The sequence below is a fragment of the Muntiacus reevesi genome, chromosome 18 (assembly GCF_963930625.1).
Source record: "Muntiacus reevesi chromosome 18, mMunRee1.1, whole genome shotgun sequence".
NCBI classification, from domain to species: Eukaryota; Metazoa; Chordata; class Mammalia; order Artiodactyla; family Cervidae; genus Muntiacus; species Muntiacus reevesi.
In genome coordinates, this window is record NC_089266.1 from 43,105,070 (window position 1) to 43,122,699 (window position 17,630).

Genomic DNA, 17,630 nt, shown 5'->3' on the forward strand with positions numbered 1-17,630 from the left:
AATTAGAATAAGAAAACTTACATTTTTGTGAAGCAAAAATCTGCACCTAATATCATTATTTGAAGAGGGACATGTGGCTTTAGAATAAAAGCTTTCTTTTCTTTGTGGTTGTTTGTTGAGATATAATTCACATACTGTAAAAATTCACCTGTTTAAAAATGTATAATTCAGTGGATTTTAATATGTTCAAAGTTGTGTAGCCCCCACCACAATTTAATAAAAACCCATGCCCTTTAGCTGTCATTCCCTAACCTCCCTCTACACCTCTGCCCTTGGCCTTCAGCAGCCATTAAGCTACTTTCTGTCTGAGTAGACTTGCCAGTTCTGGACATTTCATATAAATAGCATAATGCAATATGTGGTCAATAGTGATTGATTTCTTTCACTTGGCATAATACTTACAAGGTTTATTCATGTAAATCAAAGCTTTTAAAAAGAAATTCAATATTCTGTGTTGACTGTATTAGTCTATGATAAAAATGTTAGTGGTGCCTTAAAAATGTATATGATAAGCTTAAATTTGGGTTTTTTTAGTTAAACTTACTTTGCATATTTCACATCGTTTTTTTAAATTGTAGGATAACTTACATTTAAAAATTTGTGTAAATTGGAAGTGACAGTGCAAAATATTAGGAGATGAACATACTTGTGCAGTCAGCACCCACATCAAGAAAGAAATCATTACCAGCATCTCAGAAGCTTTCATTTTGCTCCTTCCAGTCACTAACGACCAAGAGTAACTAACCATTATCCTGTTGTTAAACATATATGAACGGAACAATAGAAGTATACTCTAATATCTGGCTTCTTTCACTCAGCATAATGTTGTGAGATTCAGCCACACTATTCTGTGCAATTCTAGTTCACTTTTTGTTATTGGAATATTTTATTTATTCAACAGTCCTGAATTTAGTTTTTCCTTTCTGTACCTTTTTGCCATCAGACAGTTATACAAAGACTAGTTTGTGTTTTTTTTTTATTTGTTTATTTATTTTAATTGAAGGATATTACAATATTGTTATTTTGAATAGTGCTGCTACGAACATTCTTGAATGTGTCCTTTGCTGATCTTATAGATGCATAAACTTTTTTAAAATTACTATTTACTTGTTGTTTCCTAAATTTTTGAGCAACGTTCAATGAATCTCATTTAGATCTGTCTATTGGTAAACCAACATATGAAGGAAGTTTCTCTGCTTTGTTTATTAATCCTTCAGAAAGATTAGTTGCATCATCATCTTGGATTGTATTCCATAACAAAATGTTTCCTTTCTTGCAGACAATATCCAAATTAGCTAATAGTTAATTAAAGGAGTAGCTTTTGAATTGATGTTTATGAATTATAGTTACTTGACTAAGATGTTTATGGTAAATGGATACTACAGTACCAAGATGTTGTTAGGGGTGAGATATAGCTCTGCCTATGAATTAATTTGAGCTAGCTCCTCTTCACATCCAGATTCTTCACTATCAAAATCAGCCATATTTTTTTTCTGATTTTGCACTAATCTGGAATCTACTACGGCTGACATCATCTGCACTTAGCTTATCATCAGCCATGTGCCCATCGTGGTACCAAAGCTAAATGCAGTGATGCTGGATTGCCAGCAGCAAATAACCCACTTCCAGTCGTCTCCCAAGAAAGTCCCCTGTGTGTGACCCTGCAGGGTTCCTGGGGTGCTTGTGCTGCTGGGCAGCATTCGTTTCCTCTGCAATATGTTCTGGATCTTCAGCGTGTGAATAGGCGTGTAGCATTTGTGTTTGGTTATCTACATGGCATTGACTCTGTTAAAAAGCAGGTCTTTTCCTGTTTCATTGCTTGCTAATAGGCCTTGGGAATTCCCTTAAGCAAAGGCCTGCTTGACTTTCTGTTTGTTTCAAAGATCTGTATCACAACTACCTTTAAGAGGATTTTGAGCATGATCTTCTTTAAGGGCTTCAGCTCTGCAGTGTCTTCTGACTGATCTCTTGGCAAAGCTGCCAGCTGACTGTCTTGCATTACTAGAAATCACCTCATTGGTAGATCCATTATTATGCTCACTGTTGCTTCCAGGACCACTGCTTCCATATTCACCACTGTTGGCAGTTTTGTCAGAACTTCTTTGTTTGGATTTTGTTGTGTCTGAAAGCTGCTGTTGTATATATTTCATTCTTAGTGTAAGTTGCTTATCCATTTCAGTATCACTGCCTCCATTTTGATGAGTTTCACTATTATTTGAAGACCAGCTGCAGGTGTACAATGTGATGGAGCTGGTCTTCTGAGCTTTTCTTCCTTTTTCTTATTTTCAGTGGGAAGATAAGTATTTAATAAAGATGCAAAAGAGCTGCTTATTAGCTGAGCCTTAGCTGCTAATACGCTATTCCATAATGCTTTAATTAACATCAGTGCCAAGTACAGTGTCTGTTCAGTACGAACACTTGGCTGAAGACCTGAAACCAGATTAAGGAAATGTCTAAGAGGAGCTGGATCCAAATACTTTATCAGTAAAGGAAATAAGTCATGTATATACCAACCACAGTGTTTCAGCTGTGCTGCAACCCATATGTAGTCAATATGCTAAGGGTTCAGTCATCCTTCTGCTTCTAAAAAACCCAGTCACTTGATAGGGTTTGATAATCTCACTATGTAAATTCGGCCCATATATATGCTTTACCCTACTGTTGCTTATAAGCCAGTCTGCAAGTTCTTCTTCAGTGGACTTTCTGTGTCTGATACCAATGACTCATTATTGCATATATTGTTGAAGGTGTGAAGTTGATTCATTATCTTGAGCCCAACCAACCTCTTAGTCAGATGAGATCACATAAAGTACTTAAATTCAAGATCTAGGCTTACTTTATTTTATCAAAGTATAATGTTGTATCCAATGGTTCTTTCACTGTGCTACACATTAAATCATCCATCCTGTGAACCCCACTCTCTTAATTCCTGACCAGGGAGCTTGCATAAATATCTGTAATGTAGGGCCTAAAAGGGACAGTGTGCTGCATGACAGCAGAGATATGTAGCCATACCCTAATACTAGATACAGCTGTAGTAAATCCATGTGCTGTAAGAAATGGCAAAGTTTTAAGAGTTCCACATTCAAAGCAATCATTCATGAGAGGTCATTTTCCCCACAGAATAAACATAATGAAGTAAATGCAATGGTACTTCTACATCATTCATATCACAGATTGTTCCTAATATGTTGCTTCCTTAGGTTGATATATCCCCTATAGTAAGATGACTATTATGCTTGTAGGCAGTATATAAGGGAAATTGAATTGGAAAAATTTATGCCACCCACAGAGTTTTCTTTCTCATCTCTACTCCATAAACTGAAAGGATCAGAATTCCTGGAAGATTCCTCCTCTGTCAGATTACAAATTCTTAATTACTTTTTTCTGTTGATTTTATCATTCTATACTCCTTCATTACATTCTTTTCTATACTCAGTGGTTTTTCCACTTGGTTACTCTCGTCATGTGGGAATCTATGTTAATAGTAGTACAGCGTTCGCACAGCTGGATCCAGAGTTTTTGAACTTGGGCAGTCACTAAGTTATTAAATGCACACCCTACTTGGTTAAAAACCTTCAAATGCTTATATTCCTTGAAGCAGCACAGATATTGCCTCTGTGTCTGGAAATTGATAATAAGCAAATATTTTGAAAGTATGTTCCTTTCTGAACTGCAGTCCATCACCACCTTCTGTATCTGATACTGGATCCATGTGTTACTACCTTCAGTTCTGTAAATTAAGACTTGTCTGTCCTCAAGCAGTGAGATACCTTGATGTGACTAGAAATTGCAGAGCAAAGACTTGTATTTTTTAAAATGTAAAAAAAAAAATGTTCTCTTGTCACAGAAATGTTGGATAAAAAGTGATTTGTCAAGTCTCTCCACCAATTTAGGTTGAATTCATGCTTTCCATAAAAATTTTGTGTTTAGGCTGCTGAAAGCCTTCACAAGACCATTGTTAAGAGGCGAATGTCTCATGTGAGTGGAGGAGGATCCATAGATTTGTCTGACACGGACTCGCTACAAGAATGGATCAACATGACTGGTTTCCTTTGTGCCCTTGGGGGAGTGTGCCTGCAGCAGAGAAGCAATTCTGGCTTAGCAACCTATAGCCCACCCATGGGCCCTGTCAGTGAACGCAAGGGTTCCATGATTTCAGTGATGTCTTCAGAGGGAAATGCAGATACACCTGTCAGCAAATTTATGGATCGGCTGCTGTCCTTAATGGTCTGTAACCATGAGAAAGTGGGACTTCAAATACGGACCAATGTTAAGGATCTGGTGGGTCTAGAATTGAGTCCCGCTCTTTATCCAATGCTCTTTAACAAACTGAAGAATACCATCAGCAAGTTTTTTGACTCCCAAGGACAGGTAAAGTGTTCTCTGTTTTATTTTTTACCCTTTCCTGTAAATAGTGACTCATTTGAAATAATGAAGCCTTTTTCTTTTAGGTTATTTAATTTTGATACTGGCATGGACTTTCACTTATAATTTTAAAAGATAGATAAAAACATTGCAAAAAGGAGAATCGTCTAATTCAGGAATTAGTTTGCTTTGTAGGAACTGTGGTGTGTGGGTTTGCCTGGGGTTAGCAATGTCTTGGTAATGGATATGAGCATCTGTGTGTATCTATGTGCCTGTTTGAATATGTGCCCATGGGTGTATTTCTAATTGTGTATGACATTTACCTATGGTCTGTCTGCTGTGCATTGATTCTCAAATCAATCAATTCCCAATGTTTTGTTCTTTGTATAGGTTTTATTGACTGACACCAATACTCAGTTTGTGGAGCAAACCATAGCTATAATGAAGAACTTACTAGATAATCATACCGAAGGCAGCTCTGAACATCTGGGGCAAGCCAGCATTGAAACAATGATGTTAAATCTGGTCAGGTAGGCATTCTATTGAAGTGTGGCAGGCACACATTGGCATTGGTAGTTAGCAGTAAAGTAATTTGCCATCCTTTTCTGCACCCAAATCAGGGTGTGATAATAAGGTAATTAGAAGTTATATATATTCTCGTATGAGCAAAATGAAATCTTAAAATTTTTATGGTTACATTTAATCATTTTACTTAGTGGTGAAAGCATTTAGAAAACCTTTTCCTTCATTTATATCTGATCACTTTTTTAAAAAATGCTTCTGTATCTAAATAGATATGTTCGTGTACTTGGAAATATGGTCCATGCAATTCAAATAAAAACGAAACTGTGTCAGTTAGTCGAGGTAATGATGGCAAGGAGAGATGACCTCTCATTTTGTCAAGAGATGAAATTCAGGTGAGTTCTCAAAGAGCAAAATAAAGTCTTGTAAATTTTACTATGTTTAGTGAAGTACAGAAAAATAGTGGTACCTGGTTATCATGGGAAGTGGGAGAGGTGGAAAAAAAGTATTTTTGTGTGTTTTTTTCCTTCAGATCATTTTAAATTTCCCAAAGCTTTGTGCCCATGACAGTGCTCCCTTTTTCTAAAATTATACTACACTTGAACTAAGAATTTGATTCTGTGTCCAACTGATAGCATTGTTGTTGTTCAGTCTCTAAGTCTTGTCTGATTCTGCAACCCCATGGACTACAGCATGCCAGGCTCCTCTGTCCTTCACTATCTCCTGGAGTTTGCTCACATCCTTGTCCATTGAGTCAGTGATGCTGTCTAATCCCTTGTCTCATCTTCTGCTGTTCCCTTCTTCTTTCAAAGTCTTTAGCTAAGGGCTAAGGTGGTAGATCAGTATACCAGTTGGTGTTTGTGCCCTTCTCTGTTAGATTTGTAGTAGCAATATCTCTTTTATGAAATTGTCTTATTGCCTGAGTGATTTGGCAAATTACTTGAATTATTACACTTTTAGTCATCCAAGAATTTTTACGTGTGACTTTGAAAAAGCAGTTTCCTTTTTTCTTTTTCTCTCTCATTCTTTAGGAATAAGATGGTAGAATACTTGACAGATTGGGTTATGGGGACATCAAACCAAGCGGCAGATGACGATGTAAAATGTCTTACAAGGTAAAAAAAAAAAAGAGAAGAAAAAGACTTTTACATATTAGCAGGTTTACTCTAGGCATTAGTACTACTTACTATAGTTTGTGTACATATTAATTTATATTGAAATTGTTTTTTGGGATATCAAGCTCTTGCATTTGGATTATTTAAAGATACTAATCCTTATTGTTTCTTTTTAACTAAAAGATTTTCAGTAAAAAGTGAGAGAGTGTTGTTTGGAAAGTTTATGTTGTACATTTAGGAAAGATAGTCTACAATTGGAAAATAAGATATATAAGGCCTTAGATTGTTTTTATTTTTTGATTGGATAAAGATATTATTTGAAGAATTTAGTTGTTTTGTGTCTTTCTGAAATGTTAATTGCTTAAGTTTGCTCTAATGATAAATACTTACTGCCATGTGTCAGAGATATTTAAACATTATGAATTACATAATAGCTATTCACATATATTTCTTTGACCAGGCTTGGTTTCACAGTTCATGCTTTCAATTTAAGGTAGTCATTTCGCCAAGATTACTTTGTAGAAAGTTATTATTGCCCTTTGCCTAACTTGAAGCGTCTTTGTATTCTGGGCTCTGCATATTAGCTCATCGATTATTTGGGTTTTCATAGTAATTTGTTTAGGGCTTCCCTTATAGCTCAGTCAGTAAAGAATCTGCCTGCAATGCAGGAGACCTGGGTTCGATTCCTGGATCAGGAAGATCCCCTGGAGAAGGAAATGGCATCCCACTCCAGTATTCTCGCCTGGAGAATCCCATGGATAGAGGAACCTGGCAGGCTATAGTCCATGGGGTCGCGAGAGTCAGACACGACTTAGCGACTAAAAAAAGAGAGAGAGAGAGTAATTTGTTTAATGAAATAGGTAGTTATTGAAGTTCATGTCTATTGGGAAGATGTTTATTCAAGGGGAAGGTGAAGTGTAAGAACTTGAGCGATTTGTGGTCTTAAAATTTTTTTTTCCTCAGAGATTTGGACCAGGCGAGCATGGAAGCAGTGGTTTCACTCCTGGCTGGTCTGCCGCTGCAGCCTGAGGAAGGAGACGGTGTGGAGCTGATGGAAGCCAAATCACAGTTGTTTCTTAAGTAAATTTCAGTTGCCAGAAATAAAAAGCAAAAAACAAAACCCCACACACAATAAAACGAAGTGTAATCGAAATAGCAAATGATTATATTTAGAAAATGGACCTCATTGCCTCATTGTTATGACCATCAGCTGCTATCTCACAAAATACAGCACTTTCTTGAAGCAGTAGTTCCTATTTAGGGCCGGTATAGGAAAACAGCTATGTTTTGCGATTTTCCTAGAAAATATAATTTGATCAATGAATTTTTATAAACAATAAAACCCAGATCACCTCATTAAGTCATTGTCTTAATTATTTGGACCACTAATTTTTATATTCTAAAAATTAAATGTGATACATTTAACCAGGAAACATTGCATCTATTTGGTACTTATGAAATATGTACTGGACTTCATCAGGATAAAATCATATTCAACACAGAACACTACCTAATGAGCCGTGCTGGCTGATTACTCCTAAGACTAGAGAGAAGCAGATGCTAGAGCCACTCGTGATGCATACGTGATGGTTTCAGAATGTCTGATTAGCTTTCTAGTTGAGGTGTGTGGCCTTCACAGGGTAAGGGTCAGTCTTTTTATTTCTCAGGTATTTCACATTGTTTATGAACCTTTTGAATGACTGTAGTGAAGTCGAGGATGAAAATGCACAAACAGGCGGCAGGAAACGTGGCATGTCTCGGAGGCTGGCATCACTGAGGCACTGCACAGTCCTGGCAATGTCGAACTTACTCAACGCTAACGTGGACAGCGGCCTTATGCACTCCATAGGTGAGATAAAATGAAAGGTTCATAGAGAAATTTAAAACCTAGAGAACTGGTATATAAGAAAAGTGAAATTACTTCAAAAAGACAATGTTAGTAAATTTGCATCTATCTGTCCATATCAGGTTTAGGTTATCACAAGGATCTCCAGACTAGAGCTACGTTTATGGAAGTTCTGACAAAAATCCTTCAACAAGGCACAGAGTTTGACACACTTGCAGAAACGGTATTGGCAGATCGTTTTGAGAGACTGGTGGAGTTGGTCACGATGATGGGTGACCAAGGAGAGCTCCCTATAGCTATGGCTCTGGCCAATGTGGTTCCCTGTTCTCAGTGGGTAAGTTCATTGAGTTAAGAGGAGAAGAATAGTGCTTGGCATAAAGCAGATGCTTCAGAATTCATTCAGTGAATTATTTTTAAATTGAAGTATGTATGCTCAGTCATGTCCAAGTCCTTGTTTTCTATGGACTCTAGCCTGCTAGGCTCCTCTGTCCGTGGGATCCTCCCAGCAGGAATACTGGAGTGGGTTGCCGTGCCCTCCTCCAGAGGATCTTCCCAACCCAGGGATAAATTGAAGTATAGTTGATTTATAATGTTTTGGGTATACAGCAAAGTGATTGAGTCACATGTATATGTGTGTGTATATATATGATTCATATATGTTTTTCAGATTCCTTTCTATTATAGGTTATTACAAGATAACTAGGTATAGTTCCCAGTGCTATACAGTAGGTCTTCATTGTTTATCTCTTTTATATATATTAATGTGTATCAGTGAATTGATTTAATTGCTAAAACTTTTAGAGCTAGAAAAGCTTCAGATATTATTTGAGTGATTTTCAGCTGTGGAAAGTGATTGGCTCTTCTAGCCCTCACAAGATTTCTTAATTATGAGGATCTTAACTTCTCATATTTAAAGTAAAACTGAAACTCCTTTACCTGACCCACTGAAAAATTCTGTCTGAACACTCATCAAAATAAAATTGAAACCACTGATCTTGTCTGGTGTCTTCATTTGGTAAATGAAATAATTAGAGTTAAATCTCATATTAAGTTGTTAGTAATGCTAGAACTAGAATTCGAGGCTTGTGCCTGCTTACTACCTCTAGTTCAGAACTCTTTCTTTTTTTTGAATGTGTTACACAGTTTTTTAAAACTTTAACACTCTTATTTGCATTTGAAATTATGACTTTGCTTATTTTAAATACAAAAGACAGAATATGGCTATTTGGCACCTGTTAGCAAAAATGATATGGTTTTAGAAAAATTTTTATTAACAGACATGCTAAACATTATTGAGTTTGGGCTTCCCTGGTGGTTCAGACGGTAAAAAATCTGCCTGCAATGCAGGACACCTGGCTTTGATCCCTTGGATGGGAAGATCCCCTGGAGAAGGGAATGGCTACCTACTCCAGTATTGCCTGGAGAATTCCATGGACACAGAAGGCTAACAGGTCACAGTCCATGGGGTTGCAGAGTCGGACATGACTGATCAATTAACACTTTCACTTCATGCTAAACATTTGAGAAAGGTTGTCCCTCTTCATGTTAAAAAGCTGTTTAGTTCATACTGTACCAAAAGTTATTTCAGCTTAGTAAATTATATCTAATAAGGTAACCTGTTGTTGCCTGTAAATGTGTTTCTGCTTAAAAGCTATAGGATCTTACTCTTCATACTTAAAGTGAAACTCAGACCCTTTACCTTGATCTACAAGGCTCTGTCCAGCCTGGGCCCTGCCTCTTCTCTTACATCATCTTAGGCTGTTTCCTTCTGGTTCACAAATTTGAATCACACTGGCCAGCAAACAGATTAAGCTTATTTCTGCCCTTGAACACCCTTGCTGCTGGTGCTGCTGCCTACAGCGCATATTCCCTGGCCTTTTGTTATTCAAGTTTCAGGCCAGATTTCACCTTCTACTGAGGTTTTTTCTGGTTATCCAATCAAAACCACACCCACAGTCATTTTATTCAATTCCTTGTTACATTTCCTTTGCAGTATTTATTTACTGTGTGAAATTATCTTATTTGATTGCTCATTTTCATTTCACCACAACGTGAAGTACATGAGATCAGAGCCCCGTGTCTGTGTTGTTCATTGCAGTAGTTCTGGGTCTTGGAGTAGAGCCTGACGTATAACCATGACTTAGTAACTGATTGTTTAATGAATAAAGATGGAATCTTACTTGTAGGGAGTTAGAAAAAGGAAGGTATTGAAATCCTCTTGAAGGCTAACGTTAGTTCACAAATCTTCATATATTTTGAAAATGGCTATTATAAATTACCTTTTAGCACCTACCTATAATTAGTACTAAAAAGTCTCAGTAATTTTTTCAGTAAAAAAGAATCAAAGTCCAAGAAGCTTTAATCACTTTGTTTTCTTTCAGTAAATAGTTTCTTACATGGTTTATATATGTATTTTTAAAATTCTTATTGGTTGTCTATGTGTTTTATGTTAAATGGACTTTTTTAAAAAGAGGACTTTTATATTAAGTCAGATCTATTAGAGCTATATCTAAAGGAGAACAAAATAAAAGATAACTTTAAAAATTTTTAAGTCTATTTTGTAAATTTAAATTCTGATGCTTAAAGGTTTTTAGAATTTTACAGGGGATGGATTAGAATGGAAAAAACATTTAGCACAGCAGTCTAAAAATAGTTCTATTTTGTAACTAAATTATCTCTCATAATTATACTTGGCTTTGAAATGGAATCTAGTCAATTATGTATTATGTAACTGTGGAAAGTATAGCAGAATATTGGGTCTTATTTGGCTTCCAATTATCTGTGGTTAAGAGTGTTAAATTTTTTTCCTTTACTTAAATAACAGACAGTAGTAATCCTGAGACCAGACAAGAATTAGAGGAGCTACAGGCCATGATCCTGACTTTGTTGTTAGGCCATCTTTTTCTGGCTACCTCTTTCTCTGTAAATCTCTTCCCAACTTGTGTGGTTAAACAATGATTTACAATCAATTCATTTTTCTTAAGTGTGCAAAAAACTCTTTACTGTGGGGAATTTTGAGGGTTATCATTTAGGTACTAGATGGGAATTAGTTATGCATTCCCACCTTGTACATGCACTGGCTAATCTCTTGGTTCTGAATGCACTGGTTAGGTCTTTTTCCTATCTTGCTATAAATCCTGTAGTTTTTCCATTTTTGTTGTTTCTTTCCTAACGCATGATAAATGTTTGCTGAGTTTCCCTGAGCATAGGAGAAAAGAATAGAGCTCCGTGGTCAGCACAGTCTTATTTGTTCTCATTGATTTTCTAGGAAAATGATCTGTTCATGTCAAATTCTCTGTCATCATCTTCTATTTCTACTTTTCCTTCATTATATCACAGAATTTGAGCTGAGTCCTGGATTTTTTTCTGTCAGGTGGTAAACCTTTGGCCTCTCTTACCTTCTTATCATTTAATCCTTAGAATTAATAGCTACTGTAGGTATACAGAAGTAGTCATTTATCATAGACAGATGTACATGGATAAATCCCAGGGGAAAAGTTAATCAGTCACCATATACCTCAATTCAACAGGTGGTTATCAGCTTTGAATTTGCCTTTCAGTTTCCTGCTTAAGGAAAAACTGAACTGTTTACACTAACACAATCTTACTCTGTTGTCAGGATGAACTTGCTCGCGTTCTAGTGACTCTGTTTGACTCTCGGCATTTACTCTACCAACTGCTCTGGAACATGTTTTCTAAGGAAGTAGAATTGGCAGACTCCATGCAGACTCTTTTCCGAGGCAACAGCTTGGCCAGTAAAATAATGACTTTCTGTTTCAAGGTTTGTATCCATTTATCTTTTTTGTGTGTGGGAATACAGAGGTATGCCAAACAGTGATGTACAGAATGTACAGAGCAGAATGTCTTTTTTAATGCAAAATGTTTGGAGCAGGCATAATAAATTCCTCCCTGTGTATTTCTGTAGGTGTATGGTGCTACCTACCTACAGAAACTCCTGGATCCTTTATTACGGGTTGTGATCACATCCTCCGATTGGCAGCATGTTAGCTTTGAAGTGGATCCTACCAGGTTTGTCATCCTCTCACCTGTAACAGCTCTCCATTTTTTTCATTACCACTACCTGAGGCAAAGCCCTCATAATTTCTCCCCTTGATTCTTTAAAAGTTACACACAAATACATTTTTCTTAAAGAAAATCACTAATAACATTTAAGGTATCTTTGACTATCACCTCTAGAGACAGCACCGTTACTAGTTACGCTGTTCTGTCCTTTTTATAGTGTACTTGCATGTATGTATTTCTAGTTGTAGAAACTATATTACAGTGTGAGCACTTAATATAAACGTAACATTATATATATGGTTTTGCAACCTTTTTTTTAACATAAACTTGTGTCTTATTAACATCATTGTTTGTCAGTGTAGAGCGATTATGAATCTTATTCTTTTTACCTGCTGTGTAATATCTTGTTTGGCAATATCATAATTTATTTAGCCAATGTCATATTAATTCCATTGACTTTTGTAGTAACTTTCTAATTATTGTCCTAGCTTTTTTTTTTTTTTGCAGGTCATTTGCTACAGGACCTATTCTGAAACCTAAATTTTTTTGGTCCCTTTTTTCTCAGAAACCATCAGTTGTTCCCAACTGACTGCAAGGAAAAATACAGTGATCTGACTATAATCTATATCACTGCTTATCATTCTTTCATGTCATCTCTGTTCTTTAACTCCAGTGAAATATGCACATGTTACACATTTTTAAAGTGACTTGACACCTGGGGCTAATTGGGATTAGAGTTGTTTAATAAGTAATACTCCCTTTTTCCCACCCAAGTTCAAAACCAGAAGGGCAGAGAGAAAGAAAAAGTGGGAGGGAAGCACCCAGCAATCAACTCTTTCCTTTGTTTCTGATAAAAATGATTAAAAAGTGGACTTTAGGTCTTGTACGCACAAGATACATATAGGCTTGCTAATACTTCACCTTGAATTAGAACTACAGGCATGCATCACAGAGGCTGGCAAGCTTTTTATTGTAAGTGGAGAGAAGACCAGAACATACCTTTTCTGTAGGCAGACAAAATTAGAATGGAGTGGATGGCACTGAACTGAGCACACTTGACTCTTTTTTTTTTTTAAATCCATCTCACCATTCCTCCTTGTAATGAGGAGTGACTTGGGAGAAGAGAAAGAGGCCAAGGGGTAATGCAAGGTGCATTTTAAAAACCACCATCTCTGTGAAGCTTTCTACCTGTCCTCAAGTGCCACCCATATATACAGACTACACATGAACAAAGAAACAATAACAATCTCTCTTTCATGTTCTGCACCATCATTGTAACATTGAGCTGTGATGATGTATTTTATGAATTTATCTTTCCCTGGACTGTTGGCTCTTTTACATTTCATATGTTTTTATGTCTTTCTGTGAGTATTTAATGTATCTGGCTTATAGTTGACATTTCATAAATACTTGTTGAATGAAATTTTAGACTATGATGTTATGCTTGGTTTTTCTAAGCCACATCTCTTGTGTTTCAGCTAGGACCCTAAAAATTGTTTTATTTTTTATTTTCAGTTTGAGAGCTTCTTGATGGTTTCTCTTACTAAATAGTTTTATTTGGCAACTTTGTATCAGTTGGTGTTTTGGGCTTTGCCTCTGCTGAAGTGTCAGCTATAGTAACTAATCAGCTCTGGCACCTAAATTAACCAGTTATTGTTGAAATATTTCAGTAGTTGTAGTTTAAATCTTTGAAGCAATGTTCTTTTAATGTCCTCTTGTATTTTGTTACCTTTAAGCAATTTTATTTTCTAAAGGGTAAAAAATTACTTAGTGAACTAACTGCCTGAAAGAAATCTCCTGTACTAGGTAAATGCTTTGGTACAGAGAAGAGAACTAGATTACAAACTTCCTATATTCAGGTTACTTAAAAATCAAACTGATGTTTTTCTGACATGTGGAGAGCTTAGAAGTTGACACTCCTATGTTCACAACAAGAAAAAGTTGAAAACAGAAAATCAGCAAATCGTCTTAGATTCATCAGAGAATTGAAGGGCAACCCCCGCCCTGCCTCCAATAAAGGGAAAACACTAGAGTGACAGCCAAATTCAGAGAATCCCATCTTACAGTGAGAAACTACTGCTGAAGTCAGTAACATAGGAATGCTTAGACTGTAACTGACAAATTGCTTGAGGTTGAGTGTGGATTAGTTTAAGAATGAAAACTCTAGGGCGCCCTCTGTCTGAGGCACCCACACTTTGAGAGTTTGATCTCTAGAAACTCTTCCAGAGTCTCATGCTGAAGATGGGAGAAAAGTCCCTTTGTGCTCTGGGAAAGGAAGGGAGAAAAGTAACCATTTTGGAATATGCCCATAGTGTTCTGTTCTCTCTTACAAAGGCCTGCCTTTGAGGGAAACTAAAAGAGCCTAATCTGACCTGTAGGATGGGTAGCTACCCAACTCCAGCCTCCTCTAGCCTTTCTGACTCACATAAGAGGAGAAAAATAGCTAAGAAATTCTTCTGAAGGTCACAGCCCAGTGACTCTGGCCCAAGAAAATAATGGAAATATAAGCATAAGATTGTAGACTGCTTCCCCTCCCCAGGACCTCACTACTACATCAATAGGACTCCAAAATATTACTAGTGGGTTACAATAGAAAGCTGCAAAACAGACACTCTAAGAAGAAATTCCTAAGGAAACCCAAACAATTAGAAGATAAAACTAAGGACACTGGAAGAAATCAACACCTACAGCAAACATGAAACATAAAACACAACCCAAATCCTAGCCAGATTAACATAGAACCTTCCACTAAAGACCTCTTTATCTCTGCTCCTGCTACCCAATATGTCTTGGATCTTTTAACAAAAAATTACAAAGCCTACTAAAAAGCAATAAAAATCATAGTCTGGAGAGACAAAGTCTAGTTCCTAAGCATAAGAACTAGATTCAGATGTCACAGATTTTGGGATTAGCAGATTAGGAATTTAGAATCACTATAATTAATATGTTAAGGGCTTTAACAGAAAAAAGTGGATAACATGCAAGAACAGGTAGGTGGTTTGAATAGAGAGATGGAAACTCTTAAGAGTCGAAAGGAAATGCTAGAAATCAAGAACATTATAATAGAAAGGAAAATTGCCTTCAGATGGGCTTTATCAGTAGATTGAACACAACTGAGAAAAGAATTAGTGAGCTTAAAAATATGTCAATAGAAATTTTGAAAACTGAAATGTAAAGAGAAAGAAAAACTTAAATGAAAGTACATCTTATCAGAATGTGTGGAAGGTAGTGAAATGTAATATTTAGAGCATTAAATGCATATATTAGAAAATGAAGACCTAAAATGAATGGCCTAAACTTTCACCTTAAAAAACTAGAGAAAGTTCAGTATAAACCTAAAGCAAGCATAAGGAAAGAAATAAAAATTAGGTTAGAAATCAATGAAATTAAAAACAGGAAACCAATAGGATTAAAAAAAAAAAAAAACTGAAAATCAGAGGGAAAGTTTTTTATACACACAAACACTTAAATAATTGAATACAAAGCTTCATTATAGATCAGAAGTAATGGAATAGCCAATGAGTTATCATTGGCATGTGAGAAGCAGGAGGGCTTAGATCTTTTAGAGGAAGATTTGAAAGAGTCTGAAGCATACTTGCTGCTGGTATGCTGTTTTTTTTTTTCATTAAGACAAAGTTCCCACAAAGACAAGAACTAGACAAGAATGTCAAGGTTTCTAAGAATCTCTTCTGGCCCTGTTAATTGTGAATTTTTTCTTTCATACTACAGAGCTCCTATGCCCTCCATATTTCAGATTCTACTTATTGTTGTAGCTTCTTAAGTGATTTCCCTGCATAAAAGTTGCCATATTTAGAGCAATCTCTTTTTAGTTCTCATGTATCCCAAATTCATTTTCTTCCTCTGGCTTCCTGGCAACCTTTGCCATGTGAATTAATCATGTCTCTCTCTGGTTTGCTACTTTTGTCTTTTATATCGTCGAATAATTGTACTTGTTCCTTGGTGTGTACTTGTCTTTCCCCTCTTTGAGAAACTCAAAGGCCATTTACTGTTGAATCCTCAGCATGTGGCCTTAAGATGGCAAATAGTAGATGCGTGGTAAATGTTTATTGGATTGAATTGAGTGCTTGCCCTGCCTTCCACTTTCTGAACTGCCCTTACTTTTTTTTGCCTGTGCAAATGCTCTCCCTCCTCTAGAACTCACCTGGTCCATGAAATCTTTCCTGCCCATAGTCTACATTCATTTCCAAACTCTTACTGTATCCGTATGCCGCACTTCATGGTGAGCTGCAGGGGATCTGGAGTGGTGATTTCAGTCTCCCAAACTTTTATGTAATACGTAAACTAGTATAAATAAGACATTACTAGTTAAGAGATTGACAGCAAGCATTTACTCAGTGATTGTTTTGGTAAGGTGCCTTGCTAGTTTTTAAGAGGACAAAGATGAATGCATCCTTCAAGGAGCTTAGAGTTTTGTAGGGGAGATAAGGCATATAACAAATAGGTAAGTACTGACTTGCACAGGGAATGTGTTGTGAAGCGAGCAGATGACACCTGTTGGGCAGCTCTAGTAAAGGTGTGTGGACCGACAGCCGCCGGGTGAAATTTGCTCTGCTGTGGTGCTGTGCTTGGTTGCTCAGTCGTGTCCAGCGCTGCGACCCCTCTGCCCGTAGCCCACCAGGCTCTTCTGTTCATGGGGATTCTCCAGGCAAGAATACTGGAGTAGGTTGCCACGCCCTCCTTCAGGGCAAGTGAAAGTCGCTTAGTTGTGTCTGACTGTTTGTGACCCCACGGACTATAGAGTCTGTGGAATTCTCCAGGCCAGAATACTGGAGTGGGTAGCCTTTGCCTTCTCCAGGAAATCTTCCCAACCCAGGGACTGAACCCAGATCTCCTGCATTGCAGGTGGATTCTTTACCAGCTGAGCCACCAGGGAAGCCCATGAATACTGGAGTGGGTAGCCTATCCCTTCTCCAACGGATCTTCCCAACCCAGGAATCTTAACTGGGGTCTCCTGCATTGCAGGTGGATTCTTTACCAACTGAGCTATCATGAATCTTCCCAATTTAAACCTCACGAAATAGGCATTATAATTATTCCTGTCTAATTGATGAAAAAAGTTGCGCCTCAGAGAGATTAAGTACCTTGATCAAGGTCAGTAAGTGGTAGAGCTGAAATTTAAACGTAGTAAGTCTGCCTTCTGAACATTTGCCTTTAATCACAGCCCCAAGTCTTTAGAATCATATAGAAGAGGGACTTCCCTGGCAGTGCAGTGGTAACTCCATGCTTCCACTGCAGGGGGCGTGAGTTTGGGGTGAGGGGACTAAGATCTCACATGCTGCATAGGGCGGCCAAATAAATAAATAAATTCAGTTCAGTCACTCAGTTGTGTCCGACTCTTTGCAACCGCATGGATGCCAGCACTCCAGTCCTCGCTGTCCATCACCAACTCCCAGAGTTTACTCAAACTCATGTCCATTGAGTCAGTGATGCCATCCAGCCATCTCATCCTCTGTTGTCCCCTTTTCTTCCTGCCTTCAATCTTTCCCAGCATCAGGGTCTTTTCAGATGAGTCAGTTCGTCGCATCAGGTGGCCAAAGTACTGGAGTTTTAGTTTCAGCATCAGTCCTTCCAATGAATATTCAGGACTGATTTCCTTTAGGATGGACTGGTTGATCTCCTTGCACCCCAAGGGACTCTCAAGAGTCTTCTCCAACACCACAGTTCAAAAGCATCAATTCTTTGGTGCTCAGCTTTCTTTACAGTCCAACTCTTCACATCCATATGTGACTACGTGA

At 37.3% G+C, this 17,630-nt stretch overlaps 1 protein-coding gene across 9 annotated transcripts in view; it reads left to right on the plus strand.

Annotated features, from left to right (window-relative positions):
• Positions 1–17,630, plus strand: part of NF1 (neurofibromin 1) — a 240,955-nt gene that overhangs the window by 108,169 nt on the left and 115,156 nt on the right. For 8 of the 9 annotated variants that reach the window (XR_010659685.1, XM_065910020.1, XM_065910026.1 and 5 more), the window contains 9 exons: positions 3,934–4,374; positions 4,759–4,898; positions 5,163–5,285; positions 5,922–6,005; positions 6,969–7,085; positions 7,673–7,854; positions 7,974–8,185; positions 11,471–11,632; positions 11,777–11,880. Coding sequence is in view for 8 of the 9 variants with exons in the window: in XM_065910020.1 (XP_065766092.1) it covers positions 3,934–4,374; positions 4,759–4,898; positions 5,163–5,285; positions 5,922–6,005; positions 6,969–7,085; positions 7,673–7,854; positions 7,974–8,185; positions 11,471–11,632; positions 11,777–11,880 (1,565 nt within the window). In the remaining variant the exon portion in view is untranslated. Of the gene's footprint in view, positions 1–3,933; positions 4,375–4,758; positions 4,899–5,162; positions 5,286–5,921; positions 6,006–6,968; positions 7,086–7,672; positions 7,855–7,973; positions 8,186–11,470; positions 11,633–11,776; positions 11,881–12,381; positions 13,216–17,630 lie in introns of those variants that run through there. The other variant, XM_065910028.1, reaches the window with a different exon arrangement.